Source organism: Thunnus maccoyii, chromosome 3 (assembly GCF_910596095.1).
Source record: "Thunnus maccoyii chromosome 3, fThuMac1.1, whole genome shotgun sequence".
NCBI classification, from domain to species: Eukaryota; Metazoa; Chordata; class Actinopteri; order Scombriformes; family Scombridae; genus Thunnus; species Thunnus maccoyii.
The window spans coordinates 12,046,689-12,067,753 of record NC_056535.1 but is presented as its reverse complement, the minus strand read 5'-3'; the positions used below and the strand labels follow the sequence as shown (position 1 = coordinate 12,067,753).

Genomic DNA, 21,065 nt, shown 5'->3' with positions numbered 1-21,065 from the left:
CGCACACAAACACACACACACACGCACACACACATCCCGTCTCTTATACCGTTGGCGATGTTTGCGACTGTATTTTTTTCTTAGAGGCTTTTCACCGGTCTCATTTGGCTGTCGTCCTCCTTGGGATTTGAACAGTATTGATATTCAATAGAGACCAAAAAATGGCTTGTGGGCGTTAGAGGTCTGTGTCTATTTTTACCCTCCTCCATTTGATATTTCATAGACGTAAGCCCGTTGAAGAAGGAAGAAAAAGAAGAGAGGGGAATTAAACATATCCAATGTTTTTTTATTCACAGGCTCTGCAAGCCAGAACTGTTTTGATGTGATATGGTTGAAAGTCATGTGTGTGTAACTGTGTATACTTGTATGTGTTTCGCTGGTTCCAAAGACAGCCCCGGGGCACAGATGTTGCCTCCCCCAACCCAGATATAAAGGGTTTTGGGTAGTTTTGTCCTGTACTTGGCTCAACTCAGCACAGCTTGGTTTGCCAGTATAATTGCAATGTGGGATTTAGCATTGATACCTTGCATCGTTTTTCATTGGTACATTCATATTACATTCTTTATAATGGATGGCCAGGTGTAGACCTAAAATTGTCTGTCACGCTTTGGAACTGCACAGTAGTTCTTGTATATATGGATTTGAAAATGCCAAAATAACATCACTGTACAATCTCTGTATGACCTTCACACTGTGGAGGGTATAATCTTGGTACCAGCAGCTAATTTATTTTATGAAAGTGGTTCACAGCTTCACATTGGTAAAATTCCACCGCAGATATACCCATACACTTTTTTGTTGTTGTTCTGTCTATCTCTGTGTGGTGTCTCTCATCCACCTGCTTAACCAACAAGAGTGTAACTTTTCTCTTTGCCTCGGCCCACTAGGTGCGTGTTGGAGGGTTTGAATACTCACCGGGGACCTTGCAGATCTACTCAGACAGCCTGCTCACCCTGCCCGCCATCATTGGTATCGGGGGAGGTGGCGGCCTGCTCCTGCTGGTTATCATTGTGGTTCTAATTGCTTATAAGAGGAAGTCGCGAGATGCTGACCGCACCCTCAAACGTCTGCAACTGCAGATGGACAACCTGGAGTCCAGGGTGGCCCTTGAGTGCAAGGAAGGTGAGTTTGGGCAAAATGTGGCCATAAGGAGGGGTGACGCTAGCTGCTCAACCCTCCAAAGTTACTTATATAATGCTGGTGTTCTCCTTGTTTCTTTTACCATTCTCCTTCCTTTGTTCTTTTCATCTTTCTCCCCAAATAACTCCTGTGTTCCCAGATAACTTTCTGGAAATCTCCCCCTCGCTGCAGCTTAACTCAAAAGCTGCACAACTCCCATTCAATAGTCCTATCCATATCTCTCTCTGCTTCCCCTCTTACTCTCTATTTCTCCCTCTGTCTCACTGCCAACTGTCCCCCTGCTGTTAGGTGGCAGCGGTGTGTGTGCATGTGTGCGTGGGTGTTGGTGTGCTTCCAGAGGAGTACTTTGATCTGAGCCAGCCACCAGATGTTGGCTCTCCACCCCATGAGAGAGCTGCCTGGCTGGCCTCACTACCATCCGCGCTGAGAAAGGGAGAGATGGAGGTTAGATAGATACAGGGCATAGAGGTGGAAAAGTGAGGGATAGTAAGGAAGGAGTGGTTTGGCATCGACCAAAGCGGGGAGGAGGGGGGATAGAGAGCAAGAGACTTACACACCAGTACATTAGCATATATTCATTTGGCAGGAGGCAGCATGGATCCAGTGAGAGTCTACTGATGCTGTTACTGGTTTATCTGGCAAGAGAGAGACAGAGGGAGAGAGAGGCAGATGGGAGGAGAGAGAAGGAGAATACTGATAACCATAATCATCAGCATACATTTGTATTAGAGATCACTTAACCTGTTGCGCTGATGTAGTAAAGCTCAAATAGAACATTAATTTACTGTGGTTCTTGTTGTAAGATAAGACAAAATTAATACAACAGAGGCCGAGAAATCCTGATTTTAATTTCCCAGTATTGGTCAAGCTCCAAAAATGCTGTATCGTAATGCTGTATGCTGTATCCTGCACTTCTCATAATGCAAGTTGTCTCTTTTGGTAAATGCCCATGTCAAACTCAACACTCCCAGATTGTAATCATAGACTTTCTATTAAAAAAACTGGTGACATCACTACTACCTGACTTAGGTCCCTCTGAGTGTTGTAGTATAGAGAACACACATGAATTATCTGTCTAAACACTCGCTCTTTACACTTACACAGCACATTTGTTTCTTTTGATTCAATCTGACCCAGTCATTGCTCAGAGGATGACTATGTGTACACTCCACACCACTCCCCCTGACACTCAGGTCTCCATGTCCTGCTCTTTTGCAACTCCCTGCAATTACACACAACACACACACACACACATAAACCCACACAGCAGGTCAAACAATGATTGGCTGGGGTGTGCGGTGGCGAGTCCAGGTGCCCTAACCCTGTCTGTCCCCCACTGTCACCACTGTCTGGAAGACGACAACAGGATGGATGGAAGGAGGGGGACGGAGCAAGAGAGATAAATAAGGCAGACAATGTGTGAAAGGAGAAGGGGAGGGGGCAGAGAAGAAGAAGAGATGGATAGGAAGATTATGAGAGAGGAAAATGAAGTAGAAACAGACACTAAATAAATATATATTTAGGTAAGGTATGGGTTGACAAATACCAAAACAATACAGAGAGAAAACAAGGAACCTGAGTAGAATATCTGGTTGAAAGTTTAGGAGATAAATCAGATATGGATGAACAAGAGGTGATGAATGTATGGATAGAAAAGTGAACAACTTTCTTTTCCAGACCAAGAAAGCAGCAAGCATGAACGTAGCGGACAGGCAAAATTGTTGACTTTAAATATGAATGGGGGGAAAAGAAATGGAGTGAAAAGAAGGAGCAAAGTAGAGAAAAATATACTGATCAGAGATGCAGAGAGAGATGGAGGGCATGAAGCAGCCAACAAGAGAAAAAAAAAATAAGATGGAGCGATGTCACAGCAGAGGGGAAGCCATAGGGAAGAGAGAGGTGACCTCTAAGATGTCACTTTGAAGGCAAGAGAGAGGGAGGAAAAGAGATAGGGAGAGAGGGATAGGGTGACACAAGCCATCTGTTAGTCTGGGCTTTGGTTCGTTATTTGTTTGGGTTGTGTTTCCATGTGTTGGTGTATTTTGGATGACGCTATAGGGCACACACTCTGTTGTGCTAATGGAATCATATAGCTGTATATATTCTGCTCGTGGGAGTTTTATAAAATAGAGTTGAAGCAGTCCACCAAAAGCATTAGGTGTAGGCACTATTGTAAGGGATATGAATGAGGGAATGTTTTTGATCCCATTTGCTCCCTCTAGATGTGACTTGTGAAGCCACAAGGGAGTGTACATAATGGGGTCAGAACACACACCATCTTGGAATGGAAAATGTGTAAAAACATTGACACATGCACTCACATAAATCATGTGGGCACTAGGTTATGTGTTCAGCTGTGGGGCAAGACACGAAAAGTGTGTGTGTGTGTATGTGAAGGAGCATGTGAGTTGGCAGCATGTAATGTGTGTGTACTCAAACGCTCACGATCCTGTGTGCAATTGCCATCCTGAACTTCCCTTTAGCCACCGACTACCAGAACACTTTCCTCTATCCTCCCCTCCATCTTTCTCTCTGCTCTTGCATAATATTTCTTTTCACTACTACTCCTCCACACGCCTCCATCTTTTGCTCACTTTCACCTGTGTTGCCTTTCTCCTCGTTAAACATTCTGAAAATCAGACTGACAGAGTCATGAATAGTCAAAGTCAAGAAAAAGGCCGGCTCTAGAGCTGATTTTGTCTTTCTGTGAGTGATTATTCAGCACTTGGACCATAGCTTTTCAGTGCTTTCTTCTGTTTTGTGTAGCCCTTAAATACTATGTTTGAAGTCTTAATTTCCAAATGCTTCCCCTTTTTTGGGAAGAAAAAAACACTAATCATTACTTGAGAACACAACTTCAAAATTGAAGGATTTGAGGCCGGTAATGACCACCTTTTAAAGTTATAATTCCCAATTTTACATCTAAATACATGCTTCTTTGCCAGTTGATATCATAAAATGTTTTTCAACCTACATTCCTTCTAAATACCAATCAGGAGGTCTCTATTTCCCTGGAAAATTCCTCCGCTCTGCATGAAGAGATGTTTACGTTTACAGTACAGAAGCAGTGGTTTGTTATTTTGTTAACAAAACCAAGAAAATAAGATTGTAACATTCAGTAGCATATTCATAACCTTTATGATATATTCATAACCATTTTCTTCTTTCTCTCTTTGCAGCCTTTGCAGAGCTGCAAACAGACATCCATGAACTCACTCAGGAACTGGATGGAGCAGGAATCCCCTTCCTGGACTACCGCACCTACGCCATGAGGGTCCTCTTCCCTGGGATTGAGGACCATCCTGTGCTCAAGGAGATGGAGGTACGGGTCAGTAGAGATCACTCCACACACATGCACACACACACTCACACACACTGAATGAAGGAATGAATGTTGTGTGTTAGATATGTAATTAGAAATGGTCCCCTTACGTGAGGAGATTTTAATAAAGGACTTTGGTGGATAATGGGAAGAAAAAAAAATCAAAATCTTTTTGCATTTGCAAGGATTATAATGATGGAGAAACATGGAGAGAAAAGTGTGCTTGGAAGACAAAGCTAAGCAGAAATCCAACAGAGAATCTTCCTGTTTTGATCAGCAAGTTCTCCTGAATTTTGTGGTGTTTCCAAACTAATTTCTAGTTTTTAAAACTCCACATTAGAGGAAGGGGAAAGTATATAAATTAAATTATTTTAGAAAAATAGAAGTTTTACAGACTTCCAAGTCAAGACCTTCAGGCTGAGGAGGGTTCAAGCCCAAACAAAAAGTAAATTGGTAGAAGAAACTCGTAGGGCAAGCTCCAGTTTGATGTAATACAGTAAAGGGAAGGTTCTTTTTTGGGGAGTGAGCAATGTCTGAGCTCCTCTAAGACTTGGTACAAATGATAGATTGCCTCTACAGGACCAAGCCTGTTTGAGGCTCCTGAAAAAGCAATGTTCACACGTTCAATAAAACACTCCTCCCCTGCACTACTGCTCGTTTCTCAAGAGGGAACACTCTATCACTCACATGAACCTCGGCTGTGTGGACACTGTAACGCGGCATGCACACGTACCTCCATCATTTCTCTGTATACATTAGACTCTCACACATACATCACATGGAAATGCACAGTTGCGCTCGGCTGACATGCATGTAAGGTGGCGGGCACAGGGACAGCGCTTTGAGACATTCGGTATCTGCTCATGCTATCAACTGTATTCCATAGGGATAGTATAGCGCGACATTGGATTTTCATTTGTATGGCTCAGGCAATCACAGGCCACAGTAGTGCGCTAGCAGGCAGATCAATTTCTTATTACAGCATGAAGCTCACATTCTCACTTCAAACCTTCGTTTCTCTCCCTTAGAGGGGGAGGCCTGCCCGTTGCTTTGAGAGAGGAAGAGAATCAGTAGAAAGGGCGTAGGGGGGTGCAGTAAGGGATGAAGGGAGGTAAAGAGAGAAGGAGAGAGAGAACTGGGGGAAAATGAGATAGCATTGGGACAACTGTGGAGAGAATAAAAGGTAAGAGGTAAGAATGAATGAGGACAAGAGAGAGAATAGAAAGGCAGAGATATGAAAGCCTCGTTTTATGGATGCATCTGGAAGCTGGAACAGAATCCATATTGCTGATTTTTTTCTGTATGTAGATAAACATATTGCGAGTGTGCATGAGTGGCTCTTTTGCCAATGTACCCTTCATCTGATATATCCTATTCTCACACATACTCATTAACCCATTTCTCAACTGTTACTCACAAACGATTCTTTTCTCCTTCCTTTAACCTCTTGCTTTCCACCCCTTTTTCTGCCCCATCTCTCTTCTTTCCTTCCAACTAATTTCCTGCTTCCTTTACACAACCTTACCTGCCTGGCTGGTTTCCACCATTCATCCAACACTCCCTCCATCTCCTCACACTCCTCCCCATCATCACTTCCGTACTTCTCTCCTCCAGGTCCCCGCTAACGTGGAGAAGGCCCTGACGTTGTTTGGCCAGCTGCTGACCAAGAAGCACTTCCTGCTGACCTTCATCCGCACCCTGGAGGCGCAAAGGTCCTTCTCGATGCGAGACCGCGGCAACGTGGCCTCCCTCATCATGACGGCGCTGCAGGGGGAGATGGAGTACGCCACTGGTGTCCTCAAACAGCTCCTGTCTGACCTCATCGACAAAAACCTGGAGAGCAAGAACCACCCGAAGCTCTTACTCAGGAGGTATGAAAAGAGGGAGGGAGGGAGGTCGGAAGGAAGAGGGGTTGAAAAAAATGTCACATATGCACATGTTTCCCCACTGGGGGTTCAAGTGTGAGGTTACGTCCTTTTTGTGTGTGTGTGTGTGTGTGTGTGTGAGATCAGACCTTTGATTTTCATACTCCTGACTTGGTTAGGATGTCCTCGCGAAGAGGCATTCTTCTGAAAGTGGGCACCCTCGAAAACATGCAAACGCTGGAAAACCAAGCAGATAGTTAGGCTCATTATGTCGCCGAAGTAGGAAGAGAACAGAAAATGGAAGAAAATAGAAGACGATGCTCTTTGAGAGTGTCGAGCAATTAGTTTTCCATCATGCAGCTGAAGTTATGGAACAGGAAGGGGGGACAGTGACTGTAGCTTTTAGAGGCGTATGTGACATTACCTCCTCTCTATCTCTCAACCCTGTCGCTGTCAAAGAGGATTACACCCCTGAGCACACACACACACTCCCAACGGAGCTGCAGTCAGACAGACCGCTCTTTCCTTTCTCTCACACACACACACACAGGTAGAGAGGGGGAAAAGTACGAGAGATAGGGGGGTGAGGAGGAGGAGGATTTACAAGGAAGGGTGTGAGGGATAGGGAGAGAAGGGAAGAGAAGAATGCGAGGTGAAAGAGGCAGAGGCAGTGAGAGAAAGGTGGATGGAGCACAGGGAGGGAGGGAAATGGTGATTGACAGAAAGCGAGGGCAAAATGTCTAGAGGGAGACTTGGGCTAGAGGCAAATTGATGGAGAGAGAGAAGAGGAGGGAAGAATAGAAAGGCTGTAGGAAGGTAGAAAGGTGCAATATGGTGAGAGAGTAGATAGGCAGAGGGGGGGGAGGAAAGGAAAAATTAGTCGGCGCAGACAGTCAGGCAGGAAAAGATACACGTATTTAAGGAAAGACACAATTAGAGAAATGGCCCGTCTCCAAATAAATTGGAATTAGACATTAAATGATAAAAAAGTTATGTTTTTTTCGTCTCCTACTTCTCCTCGGAGAGATATTTAATTAAAAATCTAATCAAATAAATGACTCTCAGCCAGTGTGCCTGTGTGAAGCCTTTTCCAATCCCCTCTTGGGGCGTACGGTCACAACATGCTGTCCCTGCTAACTACACTAGCCTCGGGAGCTGGCGTTAATAAGCTCTGCAATTATTACACATAGTTCACCCTGTTTTAGTCTTTTTTTTTACTGCAATAGATAGACTTGAGATTTTTTTTTAAGACATATACACAGAAAGGCACAGGAAAACAACTTAATAGTCTTCTCCTATGTGGATTTCCATCCCCTATGGCGAAATTATGCTCTCCACATTGGGTGCATTTTGTTTGATTTGTACATTAGAGGCTCAGACTCACTGCGTGTGGCCAGGAAAGCTGCATCGACCCCCTTCTTCGTGTAGCGCATGATGAGGAACTTTGGAACGATAGGTGCCGAGACGTAGCTTCCCCCCTGAATGAGATGATGTTACAAAGCGCCCACTATCAAGTCCTGACATGCCCAAAAGCATGTTCTGTCCAGGTGTATTCGCCTCCCTCGTCCTCCAACCCTCCTTTCCCTGTTGCCTCATCTTTCATCTGGTATATTTTGCTGACAGCCATGAAAAAGAAACGGTTCCACATACATCAAACAACGCTCAACAGTCAAACAGGAGGCTTGTGGAAGCGTAGGAGTTCATGTCTCGTTCCTGCTACAGGCCTTCACTGGTTCCACTAGTGCATTGGCCTAGTTTCCTGTCTTTTCCTTTATTCCCTTCCTATTCCTCAATTGTCGTGAAAAAAAAAAAAAAAGAATTTCCTTTGACAAGAAAATATCTTTCAGTGCTGTCATTTCTCAACAGAATGTACCTTTTCTTCTCCTTTTTGCACCCTGTGCCATGCTAATGATTAAGAGACTGATATCTACAAGAAGCTGGAAAGTGCAGGAATGTGGCCCAGTTAGACAACCCAGTAACCCCACACAAGAATCCAGATAGTTCTCAAGCATCCCCCCATTCATCTAAGAGAAAACAAGGAATGGATAATTTAACAGTAGTGAAAGGGAGCAATTGCAGAAAACAAGGAGGTAAATCTGAAGACGATGATTGAGAGAGAGAAATAATCTTTTTCGGGGGGTTTTTTTGCCCTCCTGCTTTCCCCTACATACCCGCAGTGTCGGTCTCCCTTTCAGCTGTTTAACAAATTAGACGCAATAAGTCCGTTAATTACAATGCCTTTTAATTGTTCTGTTTTCATTCACCGTTTGTTCACGTGTGTCTCCTCGAGAGTGTGCACGTTCAGAGTTTCCCCTCATTACACGGTAGGTTTGTGATTAACGAGAGAAGTTAGCGAATTATACTAATTGCTGTATTTTTTAATGAAGACGAGTGGGTTTGCTTGAAGGAGGAAAAATGTGAGGGAGGGGGGTGGAACAATGAAAGAAATGGAGGGGTTTGTTTTGCCAAGTTAATTTGTTTGCGTGTGAGGTTTTGGGGGGGCGGGGGGGGGGGGGAGTGAAGGAGAGAAAGGGAAAGGGCTCGGTTGTTTGAAGGCTAACTGCACGGCGCCTGATAATGCCGTATGTTCTAGCCGGGGGAGGGAGGGGGGGTTTGTTTGGGTGTGCATGCTGAAACAGGGAGGAGCAGTTTGGAATGACTCCAAAACCCCCCGGTGTCTTGTGCAGAGGTTTACTGAGGTGATGGCATAAAAAATCATTCTGTTTTTTTTGTTTTCTTTTCTTTTCTTTCTCCCTCCTCAATTCCTTCCGCTCTCTTTTCACTATCACTTTCTTTTTCTATTATTTCCCTCTCACCCTCATCCCCAACCCTACCCCACCGTTTCATCTCTCTCCCAGGACGGAGTCAGTCGCTGAGAAGATGCTCACCAACTGGTTCACCTTCCTGCTTTACAAGTTCCTCAAGGTAAAATTGTCTCACACACACACAGACACACATAACTTTTGAAGTAATACTAATACCGCTGGTGTTTGAGAATAGAAAAAAATGCCACTTTAACACAAACGCACACACACACATACACACACACACACACAGCTGCAGCATTAGATAAGGCAAAGGCAGCAGGCTACCTATCCCTTACCTCTGCCTTTCATGTGGTAAATTCTCCTTTCTCCGAATTGAGGAATCTGTGGAGTCTGAAGCGCTGTTCAGACACAGCTGGTCATGTTGTTGTGATTGCCATAGCCTGTCGCACTAACCTGTCCTCTCTTTGTGTCCCTCGCTTGGATTCTTTTAGAGCCAGGAAAGTGTGTGTGCGTTTACCTGTACACATGCAAGTGTGTTCCCCCTTCAGAGCTTTGGGGCTTAGTAAAAGAGGAAGCCAGAGATCTTACAAAAATGCATTTCCACATTTCTTTGTCTGTCTGTCTCCCATGTTCTCTTTCTCCCTCTGAATTCCTCTCCCTCTGATATGGAATCAGAGAGAATTATTGAGGCTTAAACTGCTAAATTCTTGTTTCCACACACACATTCTCTACATTCAAACATTGCTGCAGCTAATCAGTTAGCAGCGGGGCCTTAAATCCCCGCCAGGACAGGCATTCTGGTGGACAGCAAACCAGCCAAGCCCCCAGGGGTCCCAGTTAGCATCTGTGTGTGTGTGTGTGTGTGTGTGTGTGTGCGTGTGCGCAAGTGTATCAGTTTTGTGTTTGCGTGCATGTGTGTTTTGGCTCCATATGCGAGACTGGACAGGCAGAGTAGGGTTCAGAGACAGGGGAATGGGTTACCAGAGAAGCTGTTGGGGATGGTGGTGTTTTTCCAGCCTGCTTTTATAACAGCTGTCTTTCTACAGAATGAACTTTAGACAAGACAAGAACAACAGTGGAAGGACATGCAAAGGCAGATGAATTAAGAGAGAAAAGGGCTAAAAGCAGAAGAAAGAGCCAGAGGTAGTAATGTAGGGAAAAGAGGAATTTTTGGGGATGTGAAAGAGGTTTTAAAATGAAAAGTGGGGGATGGAGGGATTGGGAAAAATGAGCACTGAAGCAAAGACTCACTGTAGCTAGCAGCAAGGTTACCAGCCTAGCTTTTATCTAACCTCTGCAATTCAGCGCCTCTCTTTCTCCTGAGTTTTTAGGGGTTGCATAAAAGAAAGGCCTGGAACAATTTCAAGGTTCAGCCAGGTGTGAATAGAGATGGGTAAAGGTCAAGTAGTTGTTCAAGAGAAGGGAAGAGATGGAGCTTTTACTTAATAAAAGGAACAGGAGTAAGAAAAAAAAAGCCTTTTATCCATTACCCTATTCTAAGGGTTCACTTGTCCTCCTTTTGCACTGGCTTGTTCAAGAGAGCGGGGAGTCACATGGTTACACTGTTTTTGCACCTGAGGTCCTGCATGTGAGTGAAAAGGTGGGTTAGATTGGATATATTATCAGAATAAAAAATGTCTGTGTAATAAGACTTTCAAAACACAGTATGCTAATTATCAAGTTATAATGTGAATAAATCAGATATGTTCAATATTATCAGTCTGTGTCTGCAGACATAGAGGTCAAAAATGACAACATAAACATAGAGCATCAAGGCTGAGATGCAGCTCAGAGCTGGTTTGTATGCTGCGAGACAGAGAGGACGTCAGCTGGTGTGCTGTGTTTTCTCTGTAGGAAGCAGGCAGTGCTAGATTATCCCACAGAGTTCATCTGACAGCTCACCAAGATGACTGACATGTGTTGTGATGCAGGAACAGGCCCAACTGAGAGGTGGAGGGCAGGACTTTGCTGTACACATCTCTGGTTCAAGGCACAAAGTTGCATGTTGAAGAAAAAATGTGAATTGGTTCAGAATTAATATATTGGTAATTTGAGTACCATCATGAGACCAATAACATTTAGAAATACATTAATGTGATGCATATAATGTGCTATCTTTAAAGGATAATTCAAGTTTCATATATTTTCATAGATTTGACCTTAATTTCCATTGGTCACGATAACGTTGTACTCACCAAAGTGATTGCTGAGATGTGAGAAGACAGTGACATCGCTACAAGAAGTTGTTGTAAACAAGCTAACAGTATAGCCAGATTATCAAGAGTCCCAAACTCTTTGACTCGTGACACTTTTAAGATGAAGCTTAACCTTCTCAGTATCCCTTTTCACAAGTTTCATGTCTGTGTGTTGGGAGCAGCTTAACCAAAAAATGATGTTTCCTCTTCAGACTGTTTCATTTGAATAATCTTTAGAGGTCTGAAGATGTGAAATGATCCAGAATGCACAGATTAGAGGAAAGTCAGAAGAAAAAAAAATACTAATATGAGCATCTGCGTACAATTATCCAGATAGATTCTACTGAAAGCCAGAGAAAGTAGGAAGTGGACTTTGAGACTGTTTGGGAACAGCTGGTGTGTTTTTTTTTCTTCCCCCAAACTAAAAATAATTTTCTTTAGTAGAAATATGTTGTTATTCTCATATTTCCCCCCTCAGGGAATCCCTCACATTTCCACAGTGAACCATTAGGCGGTCCTGACCCACACGATGGGAACCAGTGATCTGAGCCACTTAGTTGGAAATAAAACCAAAAAGTTAGTGCGCCCAAAATGTCATCGGAAATATGTAACCATGGTAGGTCAATGTTGAACTATGAGTTGGTCTGTAAACTGTGATGTTCACAGCGGACAGTTTGTGTAATAATGTCACTGTTCACCTTCATTTTCTCCTCCAAATAAGTTTTGCTAACCTGGATATTTGTGTAAAACCCCTCAGTTAATCTGAATGCTCATGTTTCTTATTCTGTCTGACCTACGAAAATAAGTCCCATGTTGCAATAAACTGGAATTATCCTTTAAAGATGAGAGGATCCCAGGAGCTGTACAAGCAGCAGTGCTTAGCTGGCAGCCCAGCAGAACGAGTGAGTGAAAAAAAGAGAGGGAAAGAGAGACAGGGGCCCAACTTCCCAGTGTTCGTTGCCTGGTTGACACATTTCACACGCCAAAGTGCTTCTCCAAGCGTTTTTCACCCCTCAGTCGTTAACCTTCTATTAACTCCTCCATCAATTGCCACTCACTCACACTCACACTTCCTCTGATTTCTCTCCTTCTTGCTCACTCACCTACTCACTCACACACACACACACACACACACACACACACATACACACAAACACAGATTTACAGAGGGTGTTTTTCCCCAAAGAGACACTGGGGAGAGGCTGGAGCATGTGAGAGAAAAAAAGCGTGTGTGAGTGTGTTGTTCTGTCAGTTATCAGGATGCCATTAGCCAACACAGGCCATGGCCTCGTCCTTTACTACTCCGGCTGTGGTTGGCTCACGGAAGATTAGAAATATAATTGGAGAGTTACTCAGCAAAGCTCTGCACTTTTTGCTGTTGAGTTGTTTGAAGTTTTTGCACAGTTGCATTTGTATTGTTCATTTTAACAATCTGTCTCTCTCTCTCTCTTTCCTTCTCTTTTCATCTGTCCCCCATTCGTCTTTCACTTCTACCCGTCTCCCTCTTCCTACTACCACATCTTTCTTTTCTTGTTTCCAGGAGTGTGCTGGAGAGCCTCTGTTCATGCTGTACTGTGCCATGAAGCAGCAAATGGAGAAGGGACCAATTGACGCAATCACAGGAGAAGCCCGCTACTCCCTCAGCGAGGACAAACTCATCAGACAGCAGATTGACTACAAGACTTTGGTCAGTACACAGATGCAAACTAGTGGACATAGACAGTTGGACCACACATTTGGTGCTGGGGGAAAATGTAAAACAGATGCACACATACAGTATATTAACACAGATTTAATGTGTCCAGTATTCTCGGAAAGCCTTACTTATTTGATCAAAATGAATTCCAAGTTGCTAAATCTGGGGTCATTTTGATATATACAAGTTGAAAACCAATATGAGATTTGATGCTGATGAGTTGCACATATAATAATAATAAAAAGCTACATGTGCACTGTTCCTCAGTTGAATATTGATTCTAAACTGCTGTATGAGGTGTTAGTTTGCAGGTCAAAAATCATTGCAGGGTCATGCTTCCTCACGTCAATAGTAAACGCTACCATTCTGTGCTGATTTCCTGGTCTAAATGTGACCCGTGCCCTTTGCCCTCTGACCACTGCCTCTGTAGACGCTGCACTGTGTGAACCCGGAGAATGAGAACGCTCCGGAGGTGACAGTGAAGAGCCTGAACTGTGACACGGTGACGCAGGTGAAGGAGAAGCTTCTAGATGCTGTGTACAAGGGCACACCATACTCTCAGAGACCAAAGGCCTCAGATATGGATCTGGGTAAGGAGAGGGAAAACTACTTCACACATACACATACACATACACACAAAAGTATACACACAGAGCACAGGTGCACTACTACAGGGGGTAAAAGACTGAATTGTTTCAAACGCTCTCTGAAGCAGGAGGGGGCCCTTCAGACAGGAGAGGTGATTCTGCATCCAAAAAAATTCAAGTGAGGAGCCAAAAGTCTGAACCCAGTCTAAATTTAATTCAGTCACTGAACTTTGCTGGCTGCATTCTTTACTAAATCACAGCAACTTGGCATGTTGTTTGGAGGAGGAAGTTGTCTGTGCAAATTGATTGGTGTGCCTAAGAAGTGGGCAGTAAGTGTGGCTGTGAAAGAGAGGAAAATACCACAATTGTCATATCTGAGTGGAAGTTGTACTCACTTAACTATATTGAAATTTTAAGTAGGGGTTAAAATACCAGTGTTAAGTTGTGCATATCTATGAAGCAGCTCATGTACATAAACTGCAGCCATATTGTGTAGATTCACAGACACACACCTGCCTCCTTTTCTCTCTCAATTTTATATGTACGCAACCTTACCTGTATCTCCTGCGTGTGTGTGTGTGTGTAACAGAATGGCGGCAGGGTAGGATGGCTCGCATCATCCTTCAGGACGAGGACGTCACCACTAAGATCGATAACGACTGGAAGAGACTCAACACCCTGGCTCACTACCAGGTATCCTGCTGCTTAAGCTCAACATAAATCCCATGATGCTTTGTGTCTTACTGAAACAATGACATCTCATTGATTTGGATGCATTCAACAAACAGTAATAGCTGTCATTGTTTTGGGTAAAATTCAGCCCATTGAAACAATGTCACAGTTGTCATCTCTGTTCATGTTGTTTTGTCGCAAAACAAAATAAAAAATAACACATTTTAACTACGCTAGTAAAGAAATTTCACTTTTGGTTGTGTGGTTTGACTGTGATCTTGCTGCTGGACATTTCGTGCAGTGATAACTGATCTTGAAAATCCTTTTTTCAGGTGACAGATGGCTCAGTGATTGCCCTGGTGCCTAAACAGAACTCAGCCTACAACATCTCCAACTCCTCCACATTTACGAAGTCCCTCAGCAGATACGGTACGAAAGAAGGTGTGTGTGTGTGTGTGTGTATGTTTATGTGTGTATGTCGATGTGCACTCATTTTCATAATATGTGCAAATGCATGTCCAAAAAGCTATGTGTAAAAGCAAAATACCCATACTGCTTTGAGATTCTGACCTGTATGTTTTAATTTAAAGTTGTTTGGCAGTTACATTTCTATACTTTTAATATGTTGGTTTGTGTCTGTCTGTGTCATCTCTGTACTAGTTAAATTCTGCATCTGGCACCAACTCTGTCAACCTGTTTAGTTGATCTGCAGTTCGGTTCAAGACCTGTTGAACAACTTGTAGCCATCTTTAATATATATAAACTTATACACTATAGCCACCTGAACTACTGTAATGTTAAAATGGAATTACACATTTTCACATTTATTGAAAGAAAAATCTAGTATTTGAACACTTTATCAAATTTAGTTTTCACAGTGGTAATGGCATAGTACTATAATTGTTGTTTGTTGTCAACTCCCATCATACATGCCATAAAAGATCACAGGCATGACAGCTCTCAGCAGCACAGTTTGATATCAAGGACAGCGGGCTGGTTTCTGTGTCAGTGACTTACTGGCTGTCCAGCTCTTTATCACTGCTCACTTCTCTTTCAGTTTCTCTTTGATCCTCTTTATACCTGGCATTTTTGGTATTTTTGTTGATGAAATAATTTAGTGCAAAAATGCATAAAATCCACATGTAAATAAGCCGAAGAAAGTGAAATGCCTTTCCCCGTTCACAGACTGGAGCCATTAAATATTAACATTGTTTCATGTGTGCATCTGACCAAGAAATCACATAAACAGGTGTCAGGTAGGACAGAACATAGCATACTTTTTCCACCTGCACAGTATAGCAGACTTGAGCTGCTCTAGTTGCACAGCGGCTGTTTATGTCATCCCATGCAGTTTACGACCTGCTTTTGTGCAACCAAGGCATAACAGACAGGAGACTGACTTAACTGCTGGTTAAAATGGATAACTGAATGTGCAGGAACTTGTTGCATTTTGGGTGATCCTTTAACCTCCAACATTTGACCCAACCAATGTCTTCTCCCATGCCAGTCTAAGTACATTTGAGAGTATGTTTAAGTTTTAAATTAAAGTAATTGACTGACTGTCAAACTTTGGCTCATGAATATGTCTCAGAAGCATTTTTATGCCAAATAAATGTCATCCAGTTACATCAGATCAAGATACCACAAGGCACATGCTAATGCCAGGTGTGAAGTGGACACTTTTTTCATTTCTCTCTCTCTTTTCTGTTTTCTGAGCCCCACTCTGGTCTATAGTTACTGTGCTCCTGAGCTCTGCCCCATGACATGCACATAAATACACACTAACGTCCCTATCACACTTGCTCTGAACTTCCTGGTCCACATTCTCTCCTGACATTTTGAACTGCTCAATCCTTTCCTGCTTTGTCACGCAAGTGTCAAGCATTCAAACTGAAAGCGTAATGCTCCGTGTCACAAAATAGGGGATCACTGTCCAACAAAGGGAGGGAGGGAGGAAGGAAGGGAGCAGGAGCGAGAGAGAGTGACAGACAAATTTATTCTGGTATGAAAGAGTGACATGCAAGTAGAAGAAGCCGTCACCTTTCAGAAATGCTTTTAACTTCACAAGGAGATTTTGCTCTCTCTTTGACTGCCTCAGATTTCTTATTCATGTGTTTTTTTTCTACGTACAAAGCCTAAATTATTTCACCTTGAAATGGAGATTAAGTCAAAAGGAATTATACTTTTATAAACTACAGTAACTCTATATATGTAATCAGATTGTATTTATCTAATGATACCCTGGCTGCCTCTACCAGAGGACCTTTGTATAAAGAAACTTGACCCCTGAACTTCCCGAGGAGGGAGGCCAAAGAAAAATTCTTTCCTGGACTTAACTTATTTACCTTCTTATCCCTGGACACTAAACTATTACAACAAAGCACATCTTCAACTCTAACTGTTATTTTTGGCACTCACCTCTCCTCCATGTCTTGTCCTCTTCCTCCTTGCAGAGAGCATGCTGAGGACAGCCAGCAGTCCAGACAGCTTGCGATCCCGAACTCCCATGATCACCCCCGACCTCGAGAGCGGCACCAAACTGTGGCACCTGGTCAAGAACCATGACCACTCAGACCAGAGGGAGGGCGACAGAGGGAGCAAGATGGTCTCTGAGATCTACCTGACAAGACTGCTTGCTACCAAGGTATCAAGAAGCTGTACATACACACACACACACACACACACACACACACACACACTTAAACTCCTTGAGTCAAAAACTCCATCACATCCTTGTCATGTAGCCCACTTCCACCAGCAGTCCCTATTGACCTTTGTTTGGTGGTACTCTCAAAGCTCATTAACATTTTTCATAACCTTTTGCACAAAGACACACATATGCACAGGAATGAGTGTGAGTGTCTTAATTAGGAGGTTGACCTTTGACTATTGAGCTGTTTGGTTGGTGTTACTGGGCCCTCTGTTGGTGGCCTCGGGGCTTATAGGCCCAGGCCTTTACCCTGCAGTCATTACTCACCAAATTCCTCCAAGTCCTCCAGACCTCACTGTGGAACCCTTGTTGAGGTTCTAATGCAGCCTGCGTCTTTGGATGATTGGTCTCAAAGGTTATCTGGAGTCAGGCTCAGTGTTTGTGTTGATGTGTGTATTTCATCCCTGAACTGTTAGCCAGGCCATTAGCCAGTATGTGATTGAGTTCCCATCACTGTTAAAATGTTTTGTGAGACAGCAGTTGCAACCTTGGAATTACTTTATATTCTGGGGTGTTTATTAGCCTCTACAAAGGCCTAGACTTTACGCACAAAGTACACATGGATTCCTGCTTTTTTTTTCCAAATCTGCTCACTTACTCCTGAAAGGACTCAGGCATGCACACAGTCACACAAACACACAGAAACTGCCTATACAGCCTACCAACAGTGATAGGCTTTTGCTCTCATTTGCAAGTACAAACTGTCTTGGTGATTCAGCTCACCCTGATACTTCCTCTCCCCCGATGTTTCGCTCATTAGCTCTAGATTTCCATTGTTGGAGCTCCAGGTAGGAAAGTGCAAAGTTAGCGGCATCAATGCTCCCTCGATTGAGAAATTATTAAGATGCAAGCCAGAGGAAGACAATGAGGGAACTTGGAGCGCTGCAGTTTGATCTTATTTATTACAGCCCCCACAGCTTTGTGTGTTTAGGAAGCTGATTTGTGGATGTGTGAATGAGTACAAAACTGCAGATTCAACTACTGGCTGATTTAAATAAGGTTTTGTAAAAAAGTGGCCCCAAGAACGTGCTGGAAGCTTGTGGGAAATATCAAATCATTTCGACTTCAGAGGAATTTGTGAGGATTCAGAATTGTGTGATGTGGTAAAAAACATTGCAGAAGAGCCTCAGGCTGAACTCTCAGCGGGGCCCATCCTAAATACTGTAAAGAAGACTGAGCACTCAGCATCATCTCAAACTCTCAGAAAGTTGGAGTACTAAAAGCAAAGCACTGTCATTCTCAAACACCTGCCACTGACAGCCATCGCCTACAGCCAGACCAACACAACCAAAGACGAATGTGCAAGCAGAGGAAGTTGTTTAATGGTGTTGTAACTCAACTGCTCAATGCTTCATTTAAGTGTAATTAACATGGATACGTACTTTTCATTTATAATGAGATGTAAAGGCGCAGAAGACTTAATTATTTACCTTAAAGTCCTTCTCTATAAACTCTGACCTGCTCACATATCCCTTTATTGTAGTTCTCTTCTTTTGCATGAAAATACACAGAAACTGGGCTTGTGCTTCAGCATGTTTTAGAATTGAAACATCATGATACATCCTCTATAAGGACACACAGGGAGATTTTTTTTGTGTTTTTTGCAAACTAACTAAGCCGGTCGTGATTCTCCTGCTCAGGGTACGCTCCAGAAGTTTGTGGATGACCTGTTCGAGACCATCTTCAGCACAGCGCACCGAGGCAGCGCCCTGCCGCTCGCCATCAAGTACATGTTTGACTTCTTGGACGAGCAGGCTGACAAACACTCCATATCAGACTCTGATGTGCGGCACACTTGGAAGAGCAACTGGTGAGTGTTTGTTTGTGTTTCGTTATAGTGTTGCTGTCATATGAAAAAGACTCGGTCTGTAAGCCAGCATCTATGCAACACTTTAACATTGGCAGTGCAGCAGAATGTACAGTGTCCTTATTCTCTCTGTCTTCCTTACCTTGGGTGTTTTATCACTCACAGAGCTGTGTGTGCAGCTTCATTCATTGCAGTTCTCCCTGCACCCTAATAGCTTGTCAAGTCTAACTGCGAGTCCTCCTCTACATCCCTTGTTTCCCCCTTAATCCTTCTAGTCTTCCACTGCGGTTCTGGGTGAACGTGATCAAGAACCCCCAGTTTGTCTTTGACATCCACAAGAACAGCATTACAGACGCCTGCTTGTCTGTGGTGGCCCAGACCTTCATGGACTCCTGTTCAACATCAGAGCATAAACTAGGGAAGGACTCGCCTTCAAACAAGCTGCTCTACGCTAAAGACATCCCCAACTACAAGAACTGGGTAGAGAGGTACGTCAATATATATGGAATTTGTTTTGTCCTACAACTGTTTTCGAGAAAATGTGCAAGATGTCAACCCTTTTCGTGTGTGTGTGTGTGTCTGCAGGTACTACTCCGATATCTCCAGGATGCCGGCCATCAGTGACCAGGACATGAGTGCCTACCTTGCGGAGCAGTCACGCCTGCACGCCAACCAGTTCAACAGCATGTCAGCCCTACACGAGATCTACTCCTACATCGTCAAGTACAAGGATGAGGTGAGATCTCAAGCGTTTCTAACAAAATCTAGATCATTTTGACCAACAGCAGCTCATCATTTAGCCTTCATTTTTGGGCATATTTCAGTCCTATGCATGTGTGTTATTGTAGGAATTCAAAAAAAAAGAGGCTAAGAACAGCCAGGCTTATTTAAAAAGACTTGCCTCACTCAACAGTTGATTCAGGTTTAAGAGCTAACTTAATCAGGTTAAATGAAACACCAAACATTTGTGTTTATGACGTATGAACCAGTCAGGCGGCATGCTGACAGCCTTGCGTTGGGCTGAATTCCTCCATGTTACAAATCAAAAGAATCCACATTTGTAACGTTCACTGACCTCTTCCCCCTTTCTATCTTCAGATCTTGTCGGCTTTGGAGCGGGACGAGCAGGCGAGGAGACAGAGACTGAGGAGCAAGCTGGAGCAGGTCATCGACACAATGGCCCTGGCCAGCTGAGGACCATCCAGCAACCTCCGTCTCCTCCTTCTCTTCACTCCTCCTTGCCATCTGTCTCTCTCCCTCGCTCCTCTCACCCAGACTACAAACAAAACTCCAACCCCCAACAATACGACAGACGAACTGCAAAAGGACTGAAGCAGTATACTGCAAAATGGGGGGGTTCGGCAGAGATGGGCGGGCCTGTGTATGCTTACATGTGTATGTGTGTGTTTGTCTGCAGCCCCGTATGGCGTGTGGGCTCTTGTCTGTGTGAGAGACTGGGACACCGGACATTTTCACACATGCATACATGGAGAACATGTCGACATGACAGCATTTGATTATTGTGGATGTTGGTGTTTGTGGTTTGCTTGATTTTGATTTCCGGAGTTTTGTCGTGATGAAGCGATGGTCAGGAAAGAAACAATGGAAACCTGGAAAAGAACTCCATATATGGCGTCATTAGCAGGATGGACCGATCTGTGATGAGCCAATGGAGAGAGGCTCTCTAGGTCATGTGACTCCGACGGGCGTCACGCTTTTAAAGGATGTTAGGTTTTTTTCTTCTTTTTTTTTTGTATAAATGTAATCAACTGCCCACTCTCTGATCTCTCGCCACTTGTATTACTGCTGAATTTGCACAATTTACAGAAACGTTACAAAGGAAGACTATATAGATATTATATATAAATACAGCTACGTTTTTAAAGAAAGATTAGGGAGAAAAAACATTTCTGTTGTTTTTCCTTTTCATTTTAACCAACAAACACAATAAAAATACAACAATAAAACATGATTTGATATTTCAAGTACAAAAAAAAAACAACGTAGACAAAAAAAAAACAACGAAAAAGAAACAAAAAAGTCGTACTGTGCCATGTTTTCTTTGAATGTTGTTTAGTGCAAAGACATTTTGTTAGATGGAATGTGCTACCGTATGATTTTAAATATGAACATGCCTAGTGACTGAAAAGAAATGTTTGAGTGATGACCCACCAGAAGATCCTTGTTGAAAATGGCGGGAAGCGAGACGACGTGCGGAGTTGATTTTTCTCCTCGAGTTCAGGACAGTTCACAATGTCATGGCGATGACATGAAGTTGCTGTTGTTTCCAATTCAATCAGTGC

General features: G+C 43.4%; 1 protein-coding gene across 4 annotated transcripts in view; it reads left to right on the top strand.

The window, feature by feature from the left end:
* Positions 1–20,691, top strand: part of LOC121893940 (plexin-A1-like) — a 191,984-nt gene extending 171,293 nt beyond the window's left edge. The window contains exons 20-32 of one of the 4 annotated variants that reach the window (XM_042406145.1): positions 888–1,122; positions 4,320–4,462; positions 6,077–6,333; positions 9,186–9,252; positions 12,831–12,977; positions 13,417–13,576; positions 14,163–14,266; positions 14,578–14,674; positions 16,699–16,889; positions 18,596–18,765; positions 19,038–19,250; positions 19,348–19,498; positions 19,861–20,691. In XM_042406145.1, the coding sequence (XP_042262079.1) occupies positions 888–1,122; positions 4,320–4,462; positions 6,077–6,333; positions 9,186–9,252; positions 12,831–12,977; positions 13,417–13,576; positions 14,163–14,266; positions 14,578–14,674; positions 16,699–16,889; positions 18,596–18,765; positions 19,038–19,250; positions 19,348–19,498; positions 19,861–19,956 (2,031 nt within the window). In that variant the 3' untranslated portion in view covers positions 19,957–20,691. Of the gene's footprint in view, positions 1–887; positions 1,123–4,319; positions 4,469–6,076; positions 6,334–9,185; positions 9,253–12,830; positions 12,978–13,416; positions 13,577–14,162; positions 14,267–14,577; positions 14,687–16,698; positions 16,890–18,595; positions 18,766–19,037; positions 19,251–19,347; positions 19,499–19,860 lie in introns of all 4 variants that reach the window. The other 3 variants (XM_042406142.1, XM_042406143.1, XM_042406141.1) reach the window with 3 other exon arrangements.
* Positions 20,692–21,065: the final 374 nt, after the last annotated feature.